At 40.1% G+C, this 20,557-nt stretch overlaps 1 protein-coding gene across 1 annotated transcript in view; it reads right to left on the bottom strand.

Moving 5' to 3' along the window:
- ptprt (protein tyrosine phosphatase receptor type T) overlaps positions 1–20,557 on the bottom strand; it is a 1,444,026-nt gene that overhangs the window by 82,869 nt on the left and 1,340,600 nt on the right. The window contains exon 23 of the mRNA XM_041204432.1: positions 5,700–5,797. Within this exon, the coding sequence (XP_041060366.1) occupies positions 5,700–5,797 (98 nt within the window). The remainder of the gene's footprint in view (positions 1–5,699; positions 5,798–20,557) is intronic.

Here is a 20,557-nt window from a genome sequence, read left to right as displayed (position 1 = left end):
GCTGCACCTGATCTGCAAAGGGCAGCTCCTGAAGAACGAAACCCCTTCCTCCCCACCCTTTGACGAAGGTAGTTGAAAAATCGAGCTGCCCACTCCCGCCTATCAGTCTATGGCAAACGTTTTATGGCATGGACAGCGTATAATCAGGGTTAATTGGCTCGGTAACAAGCCTAATTGACACTTGATTACCTATTTGAATGCGGAGGGCGAGCTGCGGTTTTTGGTGCCTACCCATTCCTCATATTATGGGGTGTGCTCAGGGGTGGGTGGGAAGCAGGTGATGTGGGCTCTCAGAGTCTGGACCAACATGTGTTTCAAAGATGTTGGGATTGCCTGAACTAAGGAATTACAATTACTGCCCAATTAACAATAGCTTGTCAAATCGCTAGGATGCAAACTGTTCCACTCAAAAATTTATCATTTTCCCAGTCATAATACTGCTTCAGAAAAACACTTGCTTTACTTGTAAGACATAATGATTGTTTCTCGATAGATCTATCTAATAGGGGGACTTATTTTGAAGCCTCTAGATTGTTTCAGTATCAGCGTTACATATTTGAATGTACAGGTAGGCAAGAGTGACCATCTGATCTCACCCAATTCCAAAGAGTTCATCTGGCCCTAGATTTATACGATATAGAGAGGGAGGTTTTCTGAGTACATACTTTGCCGGACAACGTATATCAGATATTTTGGAAGGTGCTGCCTACAAAAAAGCTTGAACTGTTGTTCACTGCCACATATAAAGCTCTTTTAAAACCTTAATAAAGTTATTTCTCTTCATTCAATTTTGGATCACAAAGAACCCTTGTAATAAATTCAAAATGTCAGGTTTACAGGATGGGGAAGTGGGCAGCTGGTGATGGGTGGCGCTGAGGGGTTGGAGAGCCTAGTTCAATCCCATCTTTTTTGGACTGTCTCAGTTGTATTACAGTAACCTTGTTATATATGTACATTAAATTTGGGCCCGAATTTTCAGTTCCGCAGATGGGCACGATCGGTGGGCCCAGGATCAGCCGGGAAACGGAGTGCCGACCATGATCTGCCCCCAACTGCGATTTCATGCTGGCTGGCCAATTAACGGGCAGCCAGCATGAAGCGCACGCTGAAAAGCTCAGCGCTGCTGGGGTGAGGGCAGGAAGACGGAGGGTGATGATGTCAATGGGGGCATGGGGCACGCTAACCGAAAGCTCCCTGAAAGCAGAGAGCTGCCTCAGGAAGCTGAAGACCTGAAACATCAAAAATAAAGGCTTCAAAAGCTGAAAAAAATGTGTCCATGCGTCACAATCAGCCACCTGAAAATTTACCTAATGAAAATACTGACAACTGAAATTCATTTATGTTTTATTTAATCATAGAAATCTCACCCCCTCCTCTCCCGTGGATGAGGTTTGATGAAAAATGCAAAGGCTGCCTAGCTGATTTGCCCGTCCGCCAACCATAAGGTTGGACAGGCTACGTAAAATGACAGGCAATTGTGCTGTTAATGGGCTTAAATGCCCTCTTAATTATCGGCGGGCACACTTCTGACTTTTGCACGTGCCAGCCGACTGAAATATCGTGTGAGCACAGGATGACATCGGGAAGCTCGCCTTATGTCATCTCACGTGATTTCACACCCGATCGGGTCAGGCGCATGCCTGCCTGATCAGCGTAAAATTCAGCCCTTAGTGTCAGATCAAATAATGGGGTTCAGCAATCTGGAACTACGGTATCCATTAGTGACATATTGAGTAATCCCAATTTGTTGTGGATTGTTTGCATAAAACTGCATGTTAGATTAGAAATCCGACACCATCCCTGCCCTATTACCTCAGGCTAACAGATATGAGCACAGTGTGGGACTATGAATATATGTCATCATAGGACCAGCATTTAAACTGCTCCACAGGTTACATTTATATTAAGGATTCTAACTACAATTTCACAGATTGGTACTGACCTGCTTCAATCAAAATAAATGAATAGTATTAAGTAGTGGCTGTTGTTGCAATCTATAATCATCAAGCAAGTTAATGGTATATGGCAAAATGATCTGCACTTATAAGGTGGAGTTATCCTCAAAGGCCAGACACCAAAATGAAAACATTTAAATTTTACACCGTTCTCCAGTTATTGATGTAATCAGTATACAACCGCTCAAATCAATTAATGCTCCCTGCAGAGAAAATAATCTTTTCAGGAGCAGGCAGTGCACTAAACCTGACTTCACAGTATGCTTTTAGAGTTCATAACTCCAGTTAATCACATCAATTATGAATCCAATCAGAATTTAAACACTATAGAAAAGATAGGCAATGCAAGTTATCATAAGGAAGAATTTACTGTGCTGGGTGACATGATAGAGTACACTGTCCGAGCCTGGAAACAGTAAAACACAGGTCAAATGCATAATTATAATTTTTACTGTCCTGATCTCTTTCACTAAGAGAAGCCTACTTATTTATCCAAAAACAATTATATAAGAAATAATTGTAGGCATGTAACACACATGCAACATAGTGCTTAAGTGTATGACTTGGAAACCAAAGGCACATACAGTATAAATCCATTTAACTACTGAATATTGTTTTGCATTGTGAAAGATCATGGTATGTCATCATTAGACATAAAAGATCAAAGAATACTTCCTTATATATATTGCAGGAGGCAAATTTCTATCAATTTTGTAACACCACAAAAACTTGGAGCCGGTATTGGAATATGAGGTCTTGTGTACTTTGTATGCTCCTGGCATGGTGCCTTGCTGACTGCGAATGTAAACCAGGAAATTGCAGAGAGCATGTAAAGTTCATTGCATGAGGTAATGACTTCCCGATTGGAGGTGCCAATGTTAATTTGTAATCAGTTAACAGGAAGTACTCTTCTGCTGGAAAGAAAGAGTGCTTGTCAGTTTTCACCATCTCGAGATAGAACAAATCACGATCATACAGGGGGTCATGCGGTCCTGGCAAACATTTCCTTCCAAGTAGTGCCTGAATTTTTAAAATAAAAATGTCCTCTTTTAAAATGGCTTGACTTTCTGATTGATTTTCTTGAACATCTCCCTTATTTGGAGGAGGGGGCAGCTTAGCAAGGGTGAACATTGGTTTTGTTGAAGTCCTTGCTTGACTTACCTGTCAGAACTGGAGTGTTGCCCAGATGCTCGAGCATATATTGGAGTTTTTCTCTAACTTGTATGAACATCAAGGCTTTAATGAGTTCTGTGCATTGTGTGAATGTAGGATTAAGTAATGATAATACCTCACATTCAAACTGTTGTGTTTTGGAAACATTATAACCAGTAAGTAGGCCTCAGGCCTCAGCTCTAACTGCTTGACAAAGTGAGGGTCAAACATCCAGTAGCATGACAGGCAGGAAGTACATACTTGCCCTAGCGGAAGTGCAATGAAGGTTTACTAGATTCGTTCCTGGGATGAGGGGATTGTCCTATGAGCATTGACTGAGTAAACTAGCCCTAAATTCCCTCGAATTTAGAAGAATGATAAATTATTTAATTGTTGCATATAAAATTCCTAAGGGGCCTGACAACGTTTTCGCTGGCTGAGGAGTCTAGAACAAGGGGTCTCGGAATAAGGGGTCAGCCATTTGGAACTGAAATGTGGAGAAATTTATTTACTCAAAGGGTTGTGAATCTTAGGAATTTTCTACCCCAGAGATCTGTGGATGCTCTGTTATTGAGTATATTCAAGACTGAGATTGATAGATTTTCAGGTACTAAGGTAATTTAGGGGTATGTGGTAGCATGGGAAAGTGGAATTGATGTAGAAAATCAGCCATGATCTTATTAAATGATAGAGCAGGGTCGAAGGGCCAAAATGGTCTACTCCAGCTCCCAGTTCTTATGATCTTCTGTTACCTTTTCAGCCTTGAAATCTAGTAGCCTGACCAGAATGGCTAAATCATTCCCATTGAAGATAGTCATGGTAAAATGCCACTCAAAAGTTTCTATTTCAAGTTGGCTTCTTGCTGAGAATCCAATACACCACTGCCAGAGTTACGAGACCACTGACTTTAATGTTTCAGATGAACTCAACCTTTTCTGCTGCTATTACAATCAATGCCAGATAATTAAACAGAATAGAGAACAAAATGTGAGCTTTCTCCCACATAATAGTTCCACTGTTTGATTAGAATGTCCTGACATCTTAAATAATATAACTTATCTCTGATCCATATCAAAGTCGAAAAAGCAGACAAGCCACATAATACAAGAGAACATCAAACATAGTTTCAGTACAATAATAAGACATTTTCACTGAACAAAATGAGCTGATGAAAGGGTTTGCATCAGTTCATTTCCAATCTTATGGTATTTTGAAACAGGACAAAATTTGTTTCTAAATGGATGGGGAAAGGTGTCGTGGTACAGGAAATGATGGGAAAAAAGTTTTATGCCAGAATGGACAATAAATTAATCCTATAGAATTGCTTGCAAAACCTAATGTATGGGGCAGATTTAGTCAACTGGGAGTGGATAATAGTCATACAACATTTTACCCCATCTGAAGACATTTCCATGTGGCTATAAGTCACAAAAACAGAATACAAGTTCTATGACCTGAATGGTCTATTTTATCCCAAAGCAATGCATCTGTAGGACCTTGCTGGTGCAAAATTGCTGCTGTATTTGCCTATATAACATTAATTACAATTTGAGGATTTGAGAGATGTGATAAGGTGTAATGCAATTTCTTTCTATAATGTCTCTATGCAGCATTTCTGCTGAGACTAATGGGGTAGAAATTTGGGTGCCCCCACTTTATTCTCTGTGCCTGAATACTGAAGCCTGAGGCATCCTCTATTATGGGTACTCATGGAAACCAAGATCAAGCCACTATTAGTATCACAGCAGTCCTCAAGTAAATGAAGCCTGGAATCAGGAGATAGGAGGTCAGGAGTGGGGAATAAGATTTAGGAAGGATAGGAAGCTGGGGGGAGGAGTGGAGGTGGGAGATATAAGGGGATGTGGAGGGGTGGTAGAGGATAGGTAGCCAGGAGGAGTGCAGAGTGGGACGAGGGCTAGCCCACGTGCATTAGAAGTAAAGCCAGCTGGAGTACTCCTTCTTCTCCTGGCTCAGATTCAGATAAGTAAATTTCAAAAACATTTCATTTTGGTAGCATGCAGTCCCTTATTTACATTTGTGGTTTAAGGCATGGGTCCTGAATACCTATTTGATTTCTTTAACCAATATGCAGTGTCACATTTCTGACCAGAGATGTGCATGCATTTCCTGCCCACAATTTTGGGTCTTTAGTAGGTTTAATTCTCTTGCACTTAAAATTAAACATTTCCAAGTGTGATCAGAATTTTGGTTTTTTTCACACTTTAGGCGCCTACCTCACTATGTTCAATTAAGCTGCTACACTTTGCTACTTAGCTATTGTTGGATTATTTCTCAAGAGGACCGAATGACAAAATTTAAAGCACTTACATTTCATTATCTAAATTGTGGAAGTAATAGGCTACTGTCCTAAGGGAGCAGCATGACATTATTTGAATTTTATTTTACAATTTATTGCATACAATAAAATTCAATGAAGTATTTATTAGTGCAACTTAGGAACCCTGAAACAATGGGATAACACATGGCTTCAATCAGCAAGTCTTGAACATTATCCCAAATCAATTTACGAAGTCTTAACTTTGCTAAAATAAAACTGATGGATACAAAATGAATTTAGAAGACATGTCATACCCTTCCCACTTCCACCAGATTAGTTACCATGACGATACTGGATGAATTCTCCTGCCAAATCATTCTCCAGAAATCTTTAACTGTCTCCTGCATAGGACCTTGAACATAAGAAAAAAAAACAAATGTTTATTGTTTACTCTTGCATTAATGTATGCATATTGATATACATGGCATTTATTGCTTAGAAAATTTTGCACTTGTATAGTGAACTGCATTGTATAGTTATTAGGCACACTGCAAATTAAATTGGTTCCCAAAAATTAAATTAAGGAATAAATGTTAATAATTAAGAATCATTTACAAATGAATACTTATTTGATTGCAATTACTTAGAAATCACACTGACATTAACTATCTGTAGTAATAATCTGAAGCATTTCCAACTAGAATTATACAATTTAAGCAGGTGGATTATATTCACCTGCTCCTGATCTTACCCTCACTGTCACTGAAACCTGCTTCATCCACTGGACCATTGTATGCATTCTTCCCTTTCCTCTGCGTTACTCTCAGTGCCAGAGGCTCCAGCTATCAGAGTTTTACACTTTGATTCTCTTCTCTGCTCCTCTCCTACATTCAAAAGACCCCTGAAAATCTTTTCAAATTGATAGTCATTCTCCTCTTTCAATTCTACCTTAATTACTGCTCAGTATGCAAATTCTGGAATTCCCCGCACTGACCCCCGCTACCGATCTCCCTGTATCCCTATACAAATTATTTTTGTTTTTTGATGAATTGACATACCTATGGTGCTACATCAATGTAGCATCTCCTACCATCTCCTTTGCTATGCCACATCATGCCTTTGGACGTTTAATTTTTTCTGCTTTCCACCCTATCACAGGCCTTCCCTTTCACTCTTTCCCCACCTGCTGCATCTCCAGCTTTTTCCAGGTCTGAAACATTAGCTCTGTTTCTCTCTCCACAGATGCTGCCTGATCTGCTGACTTTTTCCAGCTTTTTTTTGTTTTTATTTCAGATATCCAGTATTTTGCTTTTGCTATATTAGAGCGGTATGTTGTATTAGTCAAATCCAACAACGCAGAAACTACAGCACAAAAACAGATCATTTTGCCCACCAAGTTTACACTTGTCTTTTCCTCTACATGGACCACCAAGCCTAATCCCACTCTTCTGCTCACTCCTCAGATCTTTAACACTGTCTTTTCACACAACTATATTTTTCTCATGAAAAAATTGGTGTGCTCTCCTTCAGCGATATTGGATGGCAGAGAATTCTACATTTTAATCCCATTACGTGCATAAAATCTCTTAAAACTTTTTTGTGATTATCTTAAATCAGTGGCCTCTTGTTGTGTTGACAAACAATCTTACTATTTTTACCTCATCATAACCTTTCATAACCCTGGAGACATTTATCAAATACCCCCTTAATCTTGCAACAGGAGTGCACCATGAAAATATAGCCGAGCGCACAAGGTCATGAGGGAGTTAATGAGTTATTTGAAATGTCATCACTGTTCCATGTTATAGCAGGGTGATGGAAACAGTCATTAACACCATCAAATTGCTGCAAAATCAAAGTGTTATATACTGTAAAGTTGAAGCAATTTTTCCTGTAATTTATACTTTTAAATATTAGTTTGAGGTGGTCAGGGAGAAGTCATTGTACACAGACTTCACTTTCCTACCTCACCATGAATGGGAACAAAAGATATTGGCTAACACTTATTTCATGTATCTGGAGAGTAACTTAATTGAAACAGGAATTCTATACAAACTGTCTTTGCCTTGGTTCCCTCTGGACCAGACCTATTATAAAGACTCATTCATTTGCTGAGAGTCATTCATGTTGGTTTAAAAATGTAGCCTCAGTCTTGCTAGACAGGAATGTAGATCGAAGACTGAGCAAAGGCACTGAAGCCTGATTGCCTATTTGTGCACCCATCTAGGAGTGGAGTTCCCAATGTTTATTGAAGGATTGCAGCTCAGTTCAGCCCTTGTTCTGCTTGAAGATAACAATGCCAGAAGCGAAATAGAGCAGAACTGAGAAATGATATATTCTTTTAATTGAACATAATTTACAAATTCCTACTTGAATTGTAACTGAACAAGTAGGCTCTGCTATTGCAACAACATCAGACTGAAATTGATCTATTTGGAGCTAAGTGAAGGCATCACCACTTTAAAGAACAGAAGAGAAACAGATTGAAATTAGCAAAAGCATCATAGACCCTTGTTTTGCCAGTTCCAGAGTCACTGGAAATTCCATAGAGTTTGTGATCCGGTTCATTCTTTTCACAGAATCACAGAATTGTTACAGTGTAGAAGGAGGCCATTCAGCCCATCGTGTCTGCACTGGCTCTCTGAGCATTTGAACTTAGTGCCAATTTCCTGCTTTTTTATGTAACCCTGCACATTGTTTCTATTTAAATAATCATCCAATGCCATCCTGAATGCCTCAATTAAACCTGCCTCCGCCACACTTCCAGGCAGTGCATTCCAAACCTTAACTACTCACTGTGTGAAAAAGTTTTTTCTAACGTCACATTAGCTTTTTTTGCAAAACACTTTAAAACTGTGCCCTCTAGTTCTCGATCCATTTATGAGTGGGAACAATTTCTCCCTATCTATTCTGTCAGATGCCTCATGATTTTGAAAACTTTTATCAAGTCTCCTCTTAGCCTTCTGTCCAAGCAAAACAGTCCCAACTTCTCCAATCTTCCCTCATAACTGAAGTGTATCATCCCTGGAGCCATTCTCATAAACCTCTTCTGCTCTCTTTCTAGTGCGTTCACATCCTCCCTATAGTGTGGCACCCAGAACTTCACACATTACTCCAGCTGAGGTCGAACTAATGTTTTATATAAACTCAGCATAATCTCCCTACTCTTGTACTCTATGCCCCTATTAATGAAGCCTATAATGCTGTATGCTTTAGAAACAGCTCTCTCTAGTTGTCCTGCCACCTTTAATGACTTATGTACATATACACCCAGATCTCTCTGCTCCTGCACACTCTTTAGAATAGTATCCTTTATGTTATACTGTCTCTCCATGCTCTATGTACCAAAGTGTATCACCTCACACTTCTCCGCAATGAACTTAATCTGCCACCTATCTGCCCACTCCACCAATGTGTCAATGTCCTTTTGAGATCCTATATTGTCCTCCTCACAGTTTACAATTCTCCTAAGTTTTGTGTCATCCACAAACTTTGAAATTGTCCCCTGCACACCAAGATCTAGATCATTTATATATATATCAGGAAAGCAAGGGTCCTGATACCGACCCCTGGGGAATTCCATTATAAACCTTCTTCCAGCTTGAAAAATACCCATTACTCTCTGTTTCCTATCCCTCAGCCAATTTTGTATCCACGTTGCCACTGTCCCTTTTATTCCATGACCTATACCTTTCCTCACAAGTCTTTTGTGTGGCACTGTATCAAAAGCCTTTTGGAAGTCCATATACACCACATCAATGGACATGCCCTCATCAAACATCTCTGTCACCTCTTCAAAAAACTCCAGCAAGCTAGTTAGACATGATTTTCCTTTAACAAATCTATGCTGACTCTTCCAAATCAATCCATATTTTTCCATGTGGTTATTAATTCTATCCCGAATAATTGTTTCTAGAAGTTTCCCCACCACCAAAGTTAAACTGACTGGAATCATAAATCTAAGTCACAACATTGTTCTAATGTTGTTTGCTCAGCTGACTATCAAACTGTTTGAAAATATAAAACAACAGAACAGTGGAAATCGGAAGACAAGTGTAATTCTACATGAGCTCTCCTTTTATGTTTCTTTAATAAGTTTTAGATGTAGGTGTCAGCTCAGTTAAGAACACATAATGCTATGCCTAGTTCAGCAAAAGAATGCTCTTAATAGAAACAGTATATGACATTACTGAGATTTAATCAATGAAACACGTGGAACTGAGATGAAGATTTTCCTCCAACCAGATTAATTGCGAAATAAATGTGAGAGCAGGACTTCCACCTGCAAACCCAAACCATTTCCCTGGGTCAGAAATTGGAAATTATTTGTACGTGTGTTCCTGGTGAGATTATTCCTGTGAAAATGAAGCACCCTAGGAAAGTACCTTGTAGGACTCATAGGTTTAGGAAAACTTATTATAATACAGGGTTGACACTTGAGGAATGAATGGAGGGCAATTATTGTGTTTGCCATTAAATAATATATTTGTCACGTTTGGTAATTTGAATTACCTTGGCTTTTTACTTTGTGGTAACAGCAAGCAATGGGCTGTATTCTATTACGTACCAATAGACAATGTACAGATGTCAATGAAGGCTAGTTAAATAGCAATATTGAGAAAAATTTCAAACATTTGAGAGATAACTTCAGATCATTGCTTCCAGTGGGATTAGTGGACAATGCACAATCCTCCAATTGGGCATTAATAACCTAAAGGGGAACCAGTAGATGTGGTGTATCTGGGTTTACAAAATGCACTCGAAAAGATGCCACATAAAAAAAAAAACTACCACACAAGGTAAGAGCTCATGATGTTGAGGGTAATATATTAGCATGGATAGAGGATTGGCTAACTAACAGGAAAAGAGAGTCAAGATAAATAGGTCATTTACAGGTTGGCAAAATGTAACTAGTGGTATCCCACTGGGATCAATGCTGGGGGTCTCAACTACTTACAATTGATATTAATGACTTGGATGAAGCAGCTGAGTTCATTGTATCCACATTTTCTGATGATACAAAGATAGGTAAGGAAGCAAGTTATCAGGAGGTTATGAAGGGTGGAAATTAATTTTCCCTGTGCAGGTGAGTTGGGAGGCAGGAGGGTGAGAAGCCATGGGATGGAGATCCCACCACCTTCCCAACTCCCCCTTCTGATTAAGTCCAGAATGGGAAGGGTCAAGAATGGCTCTCCCACCCAGAAGCCAATTGAGGCCCTTAAGTGGCCTCACCCCACCATCACTGGTATTCAACAGGCAACGGGAAGGGGCCATGCCTGTGGGCAACCTGTCAGGTAAATCCTGTGAGTATGCCTGTAGGCAGGTGGGGACCCTCTTACTTGGGCAGCCCATATCTAATGGAGAAACCTGCTGGAGGCAAGGGCCTGCCCTTAAATCTCACGTCCCTCCCCACCTCGCTGGGATCTGGCAAACAGGTCCTGCTGATCCAGCCTTGCTTATCTTCACTCCAGACTACAGCAATGATCCTGCAGCTTGGGCCTACTGCAGTCCTGGCAGTAGGCACTGCTGGTGCGGGACAGCTGTTGACCTCTGATTGCCCAATAGCTCTCAGGGGTGGGATATCTGCTCTCACCATTACCGAGACCCCAACAGCAACCAGCTAAGAGCCTGATTCGCACTAAATCGGGTTGGGGAGCCTGGAATGTTTTTGGCGAGGTTGCCATCGGCCCTCCACTATCATGAGCAATAAATTCCATAAAAAATCTGCCAAGGGTTATAGCTGGGTTAAGCAAGTGGGCAAAAATTTGGCAGATAGAGTATAATGTGGGAAGATGTGAGGTTCTCCACTTTGGTAGGAAGAAGGGTGTCCTTTTACATGAATCACAAAAAGTTAGCATGCAGGTACAGAAAGTAATTAGGAAGGCAAATGGAATATTGTCCTTTATTGCAAAGGGGATGGAGCATAGAAGTAGGGAAGTTTTGTTACAACTGTTGGTGAGACTGCACCTAGAGTACTGCATAGCATTTTGGGCTCATTATTTCAAGAGGGATATACTTGCATTGGAAGCAGTTCAGAGAAGGTACGCTTGGCTGATTCCCGGGATGAAGGGTTGGGCCTATACTCATTGGAGTTTTGATGAAGGAGGTGTGATCTTATTGAAACATATAAGATTCCGAGGAGGCTTGACAAATGCCGAGAGATTGTCTCCCCTTGCGGGGAAATCTAGAATGAGGGGGGAAATATTCAAAATAAGGGGTCTCCCATTTGAGACATAAATTAGGAGAAATATCTTCCCTGAGAGGGTTGTTAAACTTTGGAATTCACTACCTCAGAGAGGAGTGGAGGATACATCACTGACCATATTAGACAGATTTTTGATCTATGGGAGTCAAAGGTTATGGGGAGGGAGTTAGGTAAGTGGAGCCTAACAAATTTGATTGAATTTTTTGAGGAGGTGTGTAGATGAGGGTAGTGCAGTTGATGTAGTTTATATGGATTTCAGCAAAGCCTTTGACAAGGTTCCACATGAGAGACTTATAAAGAAAACAAATGCACATGGGATACAGGGTAATTTGATAAGGTGGATTCAAAATTGGCTAGTTGTAGGAGGCAGAGGGTGATGACAGAAGGCTGCTTTAATGACTGGAAACCAGTGTCCATTGGCGTACCACAGGGATCTGTGCTTGGTCCCCTATTATTTGTCATTTATATAAATGACATAGATGACTGTATGGGGCGTGGGATTAGTAAGTTTGCAAAGATTGGCTGGGTGGTTAACAGTGAGGTTGAGTGTCTTGGGCTACAGGAAGATATAGATGGGATGGTCAAATGGGCAGATAAGTGGCAGATGGAACTTAACCCTGAAAAGTGTGAGGTGATACACTTTGGAAGGAGTAATTTGACAAGGAATTATTCATTGAACGGCATGGCACTAGGAAGTTATGAGGAACAAAGGGACCTTGGCGTGTGTGTCCATAGATCTCTGAAGGCAGAGGGGCATGTTAGTGGGGTGGTGAAAAAGGCATATGGGACACTTGCCTTTATCAATCGAGGCATAGATTACAAAAGTAGGGAGGTCATGTTGGAGTTGTATAGAACCTTGCTGAGGCCACAGCTGGAGTAATGTGTGCAGTTCTGGTTGCCACATGATAGGAAGGATGTGATTGCACTGGAGGGGATGCAGAGGAGATTCACCAGGATGTTGCCTGGGATGAAACATTTAAGTTATGAAGAGAGGTTGGATAGACTTGGGTTGTTTTCATTGGAGCAGAGAAGACTGAGGGGTGACCTGATCGAGGTGTACAAGATTATGAGGGGCATGGACAGGATGGATAGGGAGCAGCTATTACCCTTAGTTGAAGGGTCAGTCACAAGGGGGCATAAGTTCAAGGTGAGGAGCAGGAAGTTTAGGGGGGATGTGAGGAAAAGCTTTTTTACCCAGAGGGTGGTGACGGTCTAGAATGTGCTGCCTGGGAGGGTGGTGGAGACGAGTTGCCTCACATCCTTTAAAAAGTACCTGGATGAGCACTTGGTACATCATAACCTTCAAGGCTATGAGCCAAGTGCTGGTAAATGGGATTAGGTAGGTAGGTCAGGTGTTTCTCACGTGTCGGTGCAGACTCAATGGGTTGAAGGGCCTCTTCTGCACTGTGATTCTGTGTAGCCCACAATTGGAACAACCATGATCTTATTGAATGGTGGAGCAGGATTGAGGGGTCCAATGGTCTACACCTGCTCTTATTTCTTATGTTCTTAGGTTATTATAAATTGTGAACACAGAATCTCCAATATACATTTTTCGCAAGCAAGGCTCTTCTATCAGGTTTTGGCTGGCGGTGAGGGGCAGGAGCAGGTGTGTGTGCTGGTGGTGCAAGGTCAGAAAATTGCTCATGGACATCTTTTCAGCCTGTTGAATTGTGTGTTTTGGTCCAAAAGTGCCATGAATTGTTTTATTTTAGTAAAAGGGATGTTGCATAATTCTCAAATGACAGCTACTCTCACAGTTAAGGTAAGCCGAGCTGAAGTAGTTTTGTTTTATCAAAGCTCAGCTTATTTTAAATCTAATTAATTTATTACAAAGACATCATTATAAAGCCTGTATGCAATCTCAGAGTGATACAGTGATGTAAGTTGCATTTGCTTTCACTCAAGAAAAAGATCACAAAGTTAAGAAAGGTCCCTCCTGCAAATGAAAAATGATTATATTACTGTTTTTTTCCATTTTCTTTTGTTTTTCTTAGTTTTATAGCTTTATTTTTGTATGCAAAAGTAAATTGTGTTAGGTTATTACAGTGACAAGTGTACTTTGATACTCAACGTCATTCCTAGTTACTCTGTTTGAAGACGGTGCGCAGTTTATGGACAATATTATCACAGATGCACAGATATAGTAATAAATCAAAATATGTCACACAAGTTCAAAGTGTCATTGCATTGAGTGACTGGATGCTGAAAAGTGCCTGGATTGAAATGATTCATGAAAAAGCTACATTGACTGCCACAGCAGCTCCAAATTACCTTTTATATATATGTATATTTAAATCTAATATATATATTATATATTCTTAATCCTATCAGTTATGCAACTGTAATTTTAACATATCCATTAATACTGATTATCTTTAATTCTGTTAACAATGTGCTGGTTCAGAATCATACTTCAGAATACTGATTTCGATGCAGAATCATAATGATAGGATTAGGCTAACAGTATGTAAAATAACTGCTTGCTCAGTGCCCATGTATCTCAATGATGCGGGAAATGGCACGATACATTAATAACAATTTCCTGTGAACTTTAGGACTATATTGCAGCATATGAAGGTATCTCGCTGCATCAGAGCAACACCTGCTGTAATGTTTTATTTCTTTGAATCACACAATATTCCCCTAAATTCCAGGTGATCTTCGTGTGATGTGAGATTTAATGATTTTCTTTTGAGTACAATATAAGTGATTTGCAAAATAATGGCATAGCTGGATGCTCTATTATTATAGCCATATTATCTCTTCCTAAGCCAATTCATTGCTGTCATTATAGATAACTACTGCCCTATCATTGTTGGAAGATACAGTGAAATTCTTGATCAATACTGTTCTTTCAGCGAGTGTGTGCCTTGAGAGGCTATGAAACACTGGGAAAAAGAGAAAATGCATTACGTTGGGAACTCAGTGGTACAATGAATTAGCATATTATTCTTTCATCTATGGTAATAAGTTTGAATCTAGCCCAGACTGATGTCCTGGAAAACCAGTTCCAAGTTGCTGTGGCATCAACCAAGAGCACAACACTGTCCTTAATTAAACACCGAAGTGGTAATCTCAGAAAAAATACTTTGGAAATATCACAATCTTCTGAAGTGGCCAACAGAACGAACTGCGTTGTGAATCTAACTGTGTTGCCTTGAACATTTTCTTAAGAAATAACTACTATATAAGGTGATTCCTCCACTTTCAAGTAAAGAAAATAACATTGGATACAGTTCAACAGGAGACGAGCAGTAGGATAAAATGCAGCAAGAGACAGCCATTAAATGAAGTGCAGTGGTACTTAAGGCATTGGATATTCTGCAGAGAGAGAGGGCATTGGAGAGGGTGGTGTTGAAGACCAATGTTGGATAAAGTTGAGCAGGAAGCAGGGCTTTGGATAAAGCGAAGAACAAGGATTGGATACAGTGAGATTGGCATTATATTTGTGTAGCAGACAATACTTCACTGGAGAGGGGGCACTGGATAAAGCGGAGTGAGAGATGGGCCACTGTGCAAAGACATTAGAAAACCTGCAGCCTGGGTGGTTCAGTGGCAAATGAATTTAAAATTTTTTTAAAAACTAAGAGGCGATGCACAATGCACTAAGAAACATAGAAATATCTCTGGCACCTTAGAAAATAAGAAATTAAACGGGGTCGAAGAGCAAAGGAATCCAGGGATACAGGTAAGCTAGTCATTAAAAGCAGCGTTGTAGGCTGGCAAAACACGTACAAATGCTAAGAAAGCACTAGAATTTATTTCCAGGGTTATACGTTTTAAAAGTTGTGAAGTTATGTTAAACATATATGGAATCCTGGGCAGGACACATTTGGAGTACTGTGTACAGTTCTGGCCTCCGTACTATAAAAGGGACATAGAAGAACTTTATAACGTGTAAAAATCATTTACAAGGAGGGAACGAGAACTGAGAAATTACAGCTTTCAGGAAAAATTGAGCTGATCATGGCTTTTCCTTTTGAAAATAGTAGAAAAAGAAGAACTGTGATCTGATAAAAGTCTTTAAAATTATGAGTGGGCCCATCAGAGTAAATGTGGACAGAATGCTTCTGTTTGTGGGAGAGTCCAAACCTAGGTTCCATAAATATAAGATAACTACTAATACATTGAATAAAAATAAGGGAAAATATACTACAATGAGAAGTGGAGCACTGGATAAAGTGTAGTGAGAGATGGAGCACTTGATAAAGTGCAGTGAGAGATGAAGCAACAGATAAATTACAGTGAGAGACAGGACACTGGATAAATTGCAGTGCAAGATGGAGCACTGGATAAATTGCAGAGCGAAACAAAGTACTGGATAAATTACTGTGAACGATGGAGCACTGGATAAAATACAGTGAGAAATAGGCCACTAGATAAAGAGCAAAATAGTCTACCTTCTTCCATTGGTCAATATTTATGTGGGAGAAGCCAGGTGCAGGTTGATAAAGTCCTTTAGTTTTGGTACCATTAATAGAGTATTATGAAAGTATAGTAATTTTTATAATATTTTTCTGGTTTATTGTAATGTAAGTTTATGGATGTGAGTATAGTTGGATCTGTCTGTGTGATTTATTTACATTTGGTGTCAGGTAGACTACAAGTTTGGAACTATCAAAAGAAGCTAGGTGTAGAAATGTGCTTGAAATGCTAATGAGTAAACATGGATGCTGATTTAGCATGTAAAGTGTGAAGGGAATTTGCATTCCCTTCTTTATCATTTACAAGAATGGTTCCAGGGGATGGGAAACTTCAGTTACGAAGGTAGTGTGGAGCGGTTGGGACTGTTCTCCTTGGAAAGAAGAAGGCTAAGAGGAGATTTGATAGAGATGTTCAAAATCATAAGGAGGCTGAACAGAGTAGATTAGATACAATTGTAGTACAATGCATTAGATAAAATTGGGTGGTTCAGCCATGGTTCACAGAGGCAGCTGCCTATATAAGTCAGAATCTGCCTCTAATCATGTGATTTTGGTGAGGTAGATGTCTGAAACCTGAAGTGTGCAAATTAGACTTGGTAGAAGCAGGTCTGAACTTTGTGAATTCACTTGGAAGAGGTAAGATGTTAATGTTGCAATCAAGTGCATATTGAGAGCAGCTGTTAGTAACTGAAGAAAGGTTAGGGCATTATTCTTAGATATATATAAGAATTGGTTCCCACCTGTGTGGGAGGAGAAAAAGGGAGTCTGTGCCTGTGTCCTCTGGCTTATGTGAATAAACCTATGTTAAGGAAAGACTGCTCCAGATTCCTCTTTTACTCAGTGAATGAGGAGCAAATTATAACATAAGGTACCCCTTTGGATATGGCCCCGTACACGCTTTGGACAGGTCACATGCTCTTTGGGGTGTTAAGCTACTCTTTGGGGGAGGTCAGGTGTCCTTTGGGATTGTTAAAAGTAGACATGATCTGTGTAAAAAGTGCATTGACTCATTAGAACTGTCAAAGCTGTCAAAGAGCTGTCAAAGCTGTTAAGGGACTTAGCTCTACTGGGCTTTAAAAATGTCCTGACTCTGCGCATCTGACCTGAGAGTGAAAATCCAGACTTAAGTATCATCTTTGACAAGAATCATACTTTCAATAACATAGCTAGAGCCCCTGCTCTACTTTCCCAATGGGAGACCACACGATAAAAAAAACAAGTTACAATAAGTTACAATAGCAAAGCTTTTAATTTGACTCCAACACCCCATTATCAGCATTTACCCTCTATGGGACCAAACAGTGCTAATCACATTTGTCAGTCCCATTCCCAACTCCTTTCAACTCCTTTTCCTTCATCAGCCTGTTCTATCCAAACTTGAATGTTGACATTGATTTTGCCTCAACTACTAATCCCTGCAAAAAAAAATTCCACAGCTTTACAACCCTCTGTGTGAAGATGTTTCTCCTGCCTCCATTCTAAACCACTTTCATTTCATCTTTGATCTAAACCTCTACTACCAGAAACATTCTGCTTCTGTCCATACTTCTTTCATATTACTTCCTAATCTGATTACTTCAGAAAAAAAACATTTTTTCAAGCCTTTCTTCCTACTTGTATTTCTTTGTACCAAATAGCATCCCAGTGAATCTGTGTTGTACCCACACTTTAATATCCTTCCTATAATGGAGCCCAATATTGTACACAGGATTTTAACTTAGATCTTATTAAAGTGTTATAAAGGCTCATCCTTACCTTGTGACTATGTTCTGTACCATTTGACATAAAACATAAAATCCCATTAAATGTTTACTTTATAACCTTATCAGCATGGGTACTGCCTTTAATGCTGTGAGAGCATGTATCTCCAAATGCTTCTGCTGCCTCACAACCCCACACCTAGATGCTCAAACAATGCTCTGATCCAATTGGTTAGACCTGTTTCTGGGAGGGTGCTGTATACAAGCCCATCAGCCAACAAGAGTTGAGTTACCGTTGTTTTTCCATTCCACCTAAATGCTTCACCTCATACTTACTGACATTGAATTCCAGCCATTGTATTCAAGTAGAGTTAGGAAGTGATTTAGAAAAGTCTGGGTAATTTGACTAGTTAACATATCTCCTCCAAAGGAAGTTAAGTGAAATTTCCATTTTTCTTTCTTGTCTCCTAGGCTAAATCTACAACTAAAGATCCTTCAATATTGTCACTGAACAGAGTACTTGTTCTAACAAGATCAGAGGATTCTAAAGGTACATATAAACGCAAGTTTATGTTCCTCAACCTATGGTCATGAACTGTGGGTAATGACTGAAAGGATAAGATTGCGGGTACAGGTGATGGAAATGAGGTTTCTCTGCAGGGTTGCTGGGTGTACTCTCCGGTACTGGGTGAGCAGTTCAGCAATCCGAGAGAGCCTCAGAGTGGAGTCACTGCTCCTCTGGATTGAGAGGGGCCAGTTGAGGTGGTTCAGGCATTTGGTAAGGATGCCCTCTGGTATGCTCCTGATGGAGCTGTACCGGGTACGGCCCACTGGGTGGAGACCTCGAGGCCAACCCAGGACACGCTGGAGGGGTTACATCTCTTGACTGGCTTGGGAACGCCTGGGAATCCCCCAGGTGGAGCTGGAATCTGTGGCTGAAAGGGAAAGGGAAGTCTGGTCGGCCCTGCTCAGCTTACTGCCACCATAACCCTCACCAGGAGAAGGGGTGTGAAAATGGATGGATGGATGGATGGATAGATCCGCCAATAAAATTATCACAAGATTAGGCTGTGACTTGAATAGCTTCACAGCAAGGACAGAACTAATTTTGGACAGGTCTGAATATTCCACATTTGTGGTGGAGTGGAAAAACAAGATAAGTACAATAGTGAACAAGACTGGCAGAAGCCAACTATCATTTCATGTCTTGACTGCCCTTCCCTTTAGCGAAGGTCTAAAGGAGACGGTGAATTCAATTATGATACTTTAGAAAATTGTAGAGATATTACAGATTATAAATCATTTAGCTGTTGAGGAGCACTCATTTTTAATATACATTTTCTGTAGGGATAGAAAAAGGCGGGTCCATCATGCAATCTAAATTGCAGAAATCTATTTAGGTACTGGGGAAGATTGATGGTGTTTTGTCAGAAGCTACTTCCAGTTTAAAATATATCAATCTTCTGATGAAGATTTTAAATGCCACATGGTCTTTTTCCCAAAAATATTATGAGACAACTCCTGACTTTCTTGATTAACTCTAAATTCTGCCAAATCTTCAAAAAGGACCAATATCGTTCAGCAAATGAAGAAATCAAATAATCTTTATAACATCTCTAGTTGTAATGAAACAACTTCAAGCATTTCACAGTGGCTCAATTGGTAGCAGGAGGAGAGTTGACTAAATGCACGGTTGAAAAAATAGTTTTGAGGAGGTTTTTAAAGCTTAGGGTCGATTCTGAATTTAATGTGGCCAATCCATGGAGCTCTTTGGCCATTCAGCCGTACCTATAGTGAAAGGACAGGCACAATTTCGAAGCATCAGCCTCATCAGCCGCCTCAGCTACCACCAACATAAGAGTGGGAAGGGGGCGAGGGCAGAAGGGGAGGGGAGATAGCAGAAAATGAGGTCCTGTGGCAGCAGCAGCCCAGATTACTTTTTAATGGGGCTCAGAGGAACACTCCTGATGCTTTGGGTAAATAATCTTGCAATCATATTTCCCGGATCACCTATGGAAATAATTGGAGCACACATAGGACATGCTCTGACCATATCTAGCCTAAAATGACAAAGAAGATCCTAGGAATTGAAGTAGGCCTATCACGTGAAACAGGCAGGTACCTTCGCTGCCCAGAGGCAGACCCCTTTCAGAATAGTCCTTACTCCATTGTTGGGGTTAACAAGGAGGTATGGTCACTGACTCCATTATAAGCCAGTTACCACCCTGTTCATGCCCGGGGAAACAAATTAAAGTTGACTCCCAGAAGGGAAGTGGTAGGATGAAAAGATTTTGGTAGGTAGCTTTGCTCCCTAGCAAAGAAGGATTTTAGCAGCAGTAATATATTTGTTCATAATATTGCCCAATAGGCTCTGGGTGTCTAGTTTCCAGCTATTCTTAAATATCAATAAAAATAAATAAGGGACTATGGGAATGACATTTCACCTTTAAAAATATATCAGCCAATAATAATGATAGTAGAAGCTCCCAAGTTAAAAAAAAACTACATTCACTTAGAAATATAGGCGGCAAGTGTGAACAATACATATTCCCACATGGAAAGGTTGCGTTGTTCACTTTTGCATGCTGGCAGTTACATTTGCACATGCATTTGCAGGCTAGTATACCTAACACATCTTAGTCCAGGTAATATTCTCCAGTTTTATTGCTCGAAAATTTTCAAACTTTGTCGTCAGTGTTGAGCATTATGAAGTTGTTTTCTTTCATTAGTCCTGAAATGCAAGCCTGTCTCAGCATCAGTTATAACTTAAATCCTATTAGGCACCTTCAGCAACCGAAGTTCAGTTCTGTGCAAAAATGCTTCACAAAATGCCACCGCGT

This window comes from Carcharodon carcharias, chromosome 14 (assembly GCF_017639515.1).
Source record: "Carcharodon carcharias isolate sCarCar2 chromosome 14, sCarCar2.pri, whole genome shotgun sequence".
In the NCBI taxonomy this organism is placed as follows: domain Eukaryota; kingdom Metazoa; phylum Chordata; class Chondrichthyes; order Lamniformes; family Lamnidae; genus Carcharodon; species Carcharodon carcharias.
This window is presented reverse-complemented; position numbering and strand designations above follow the sequence as displayed.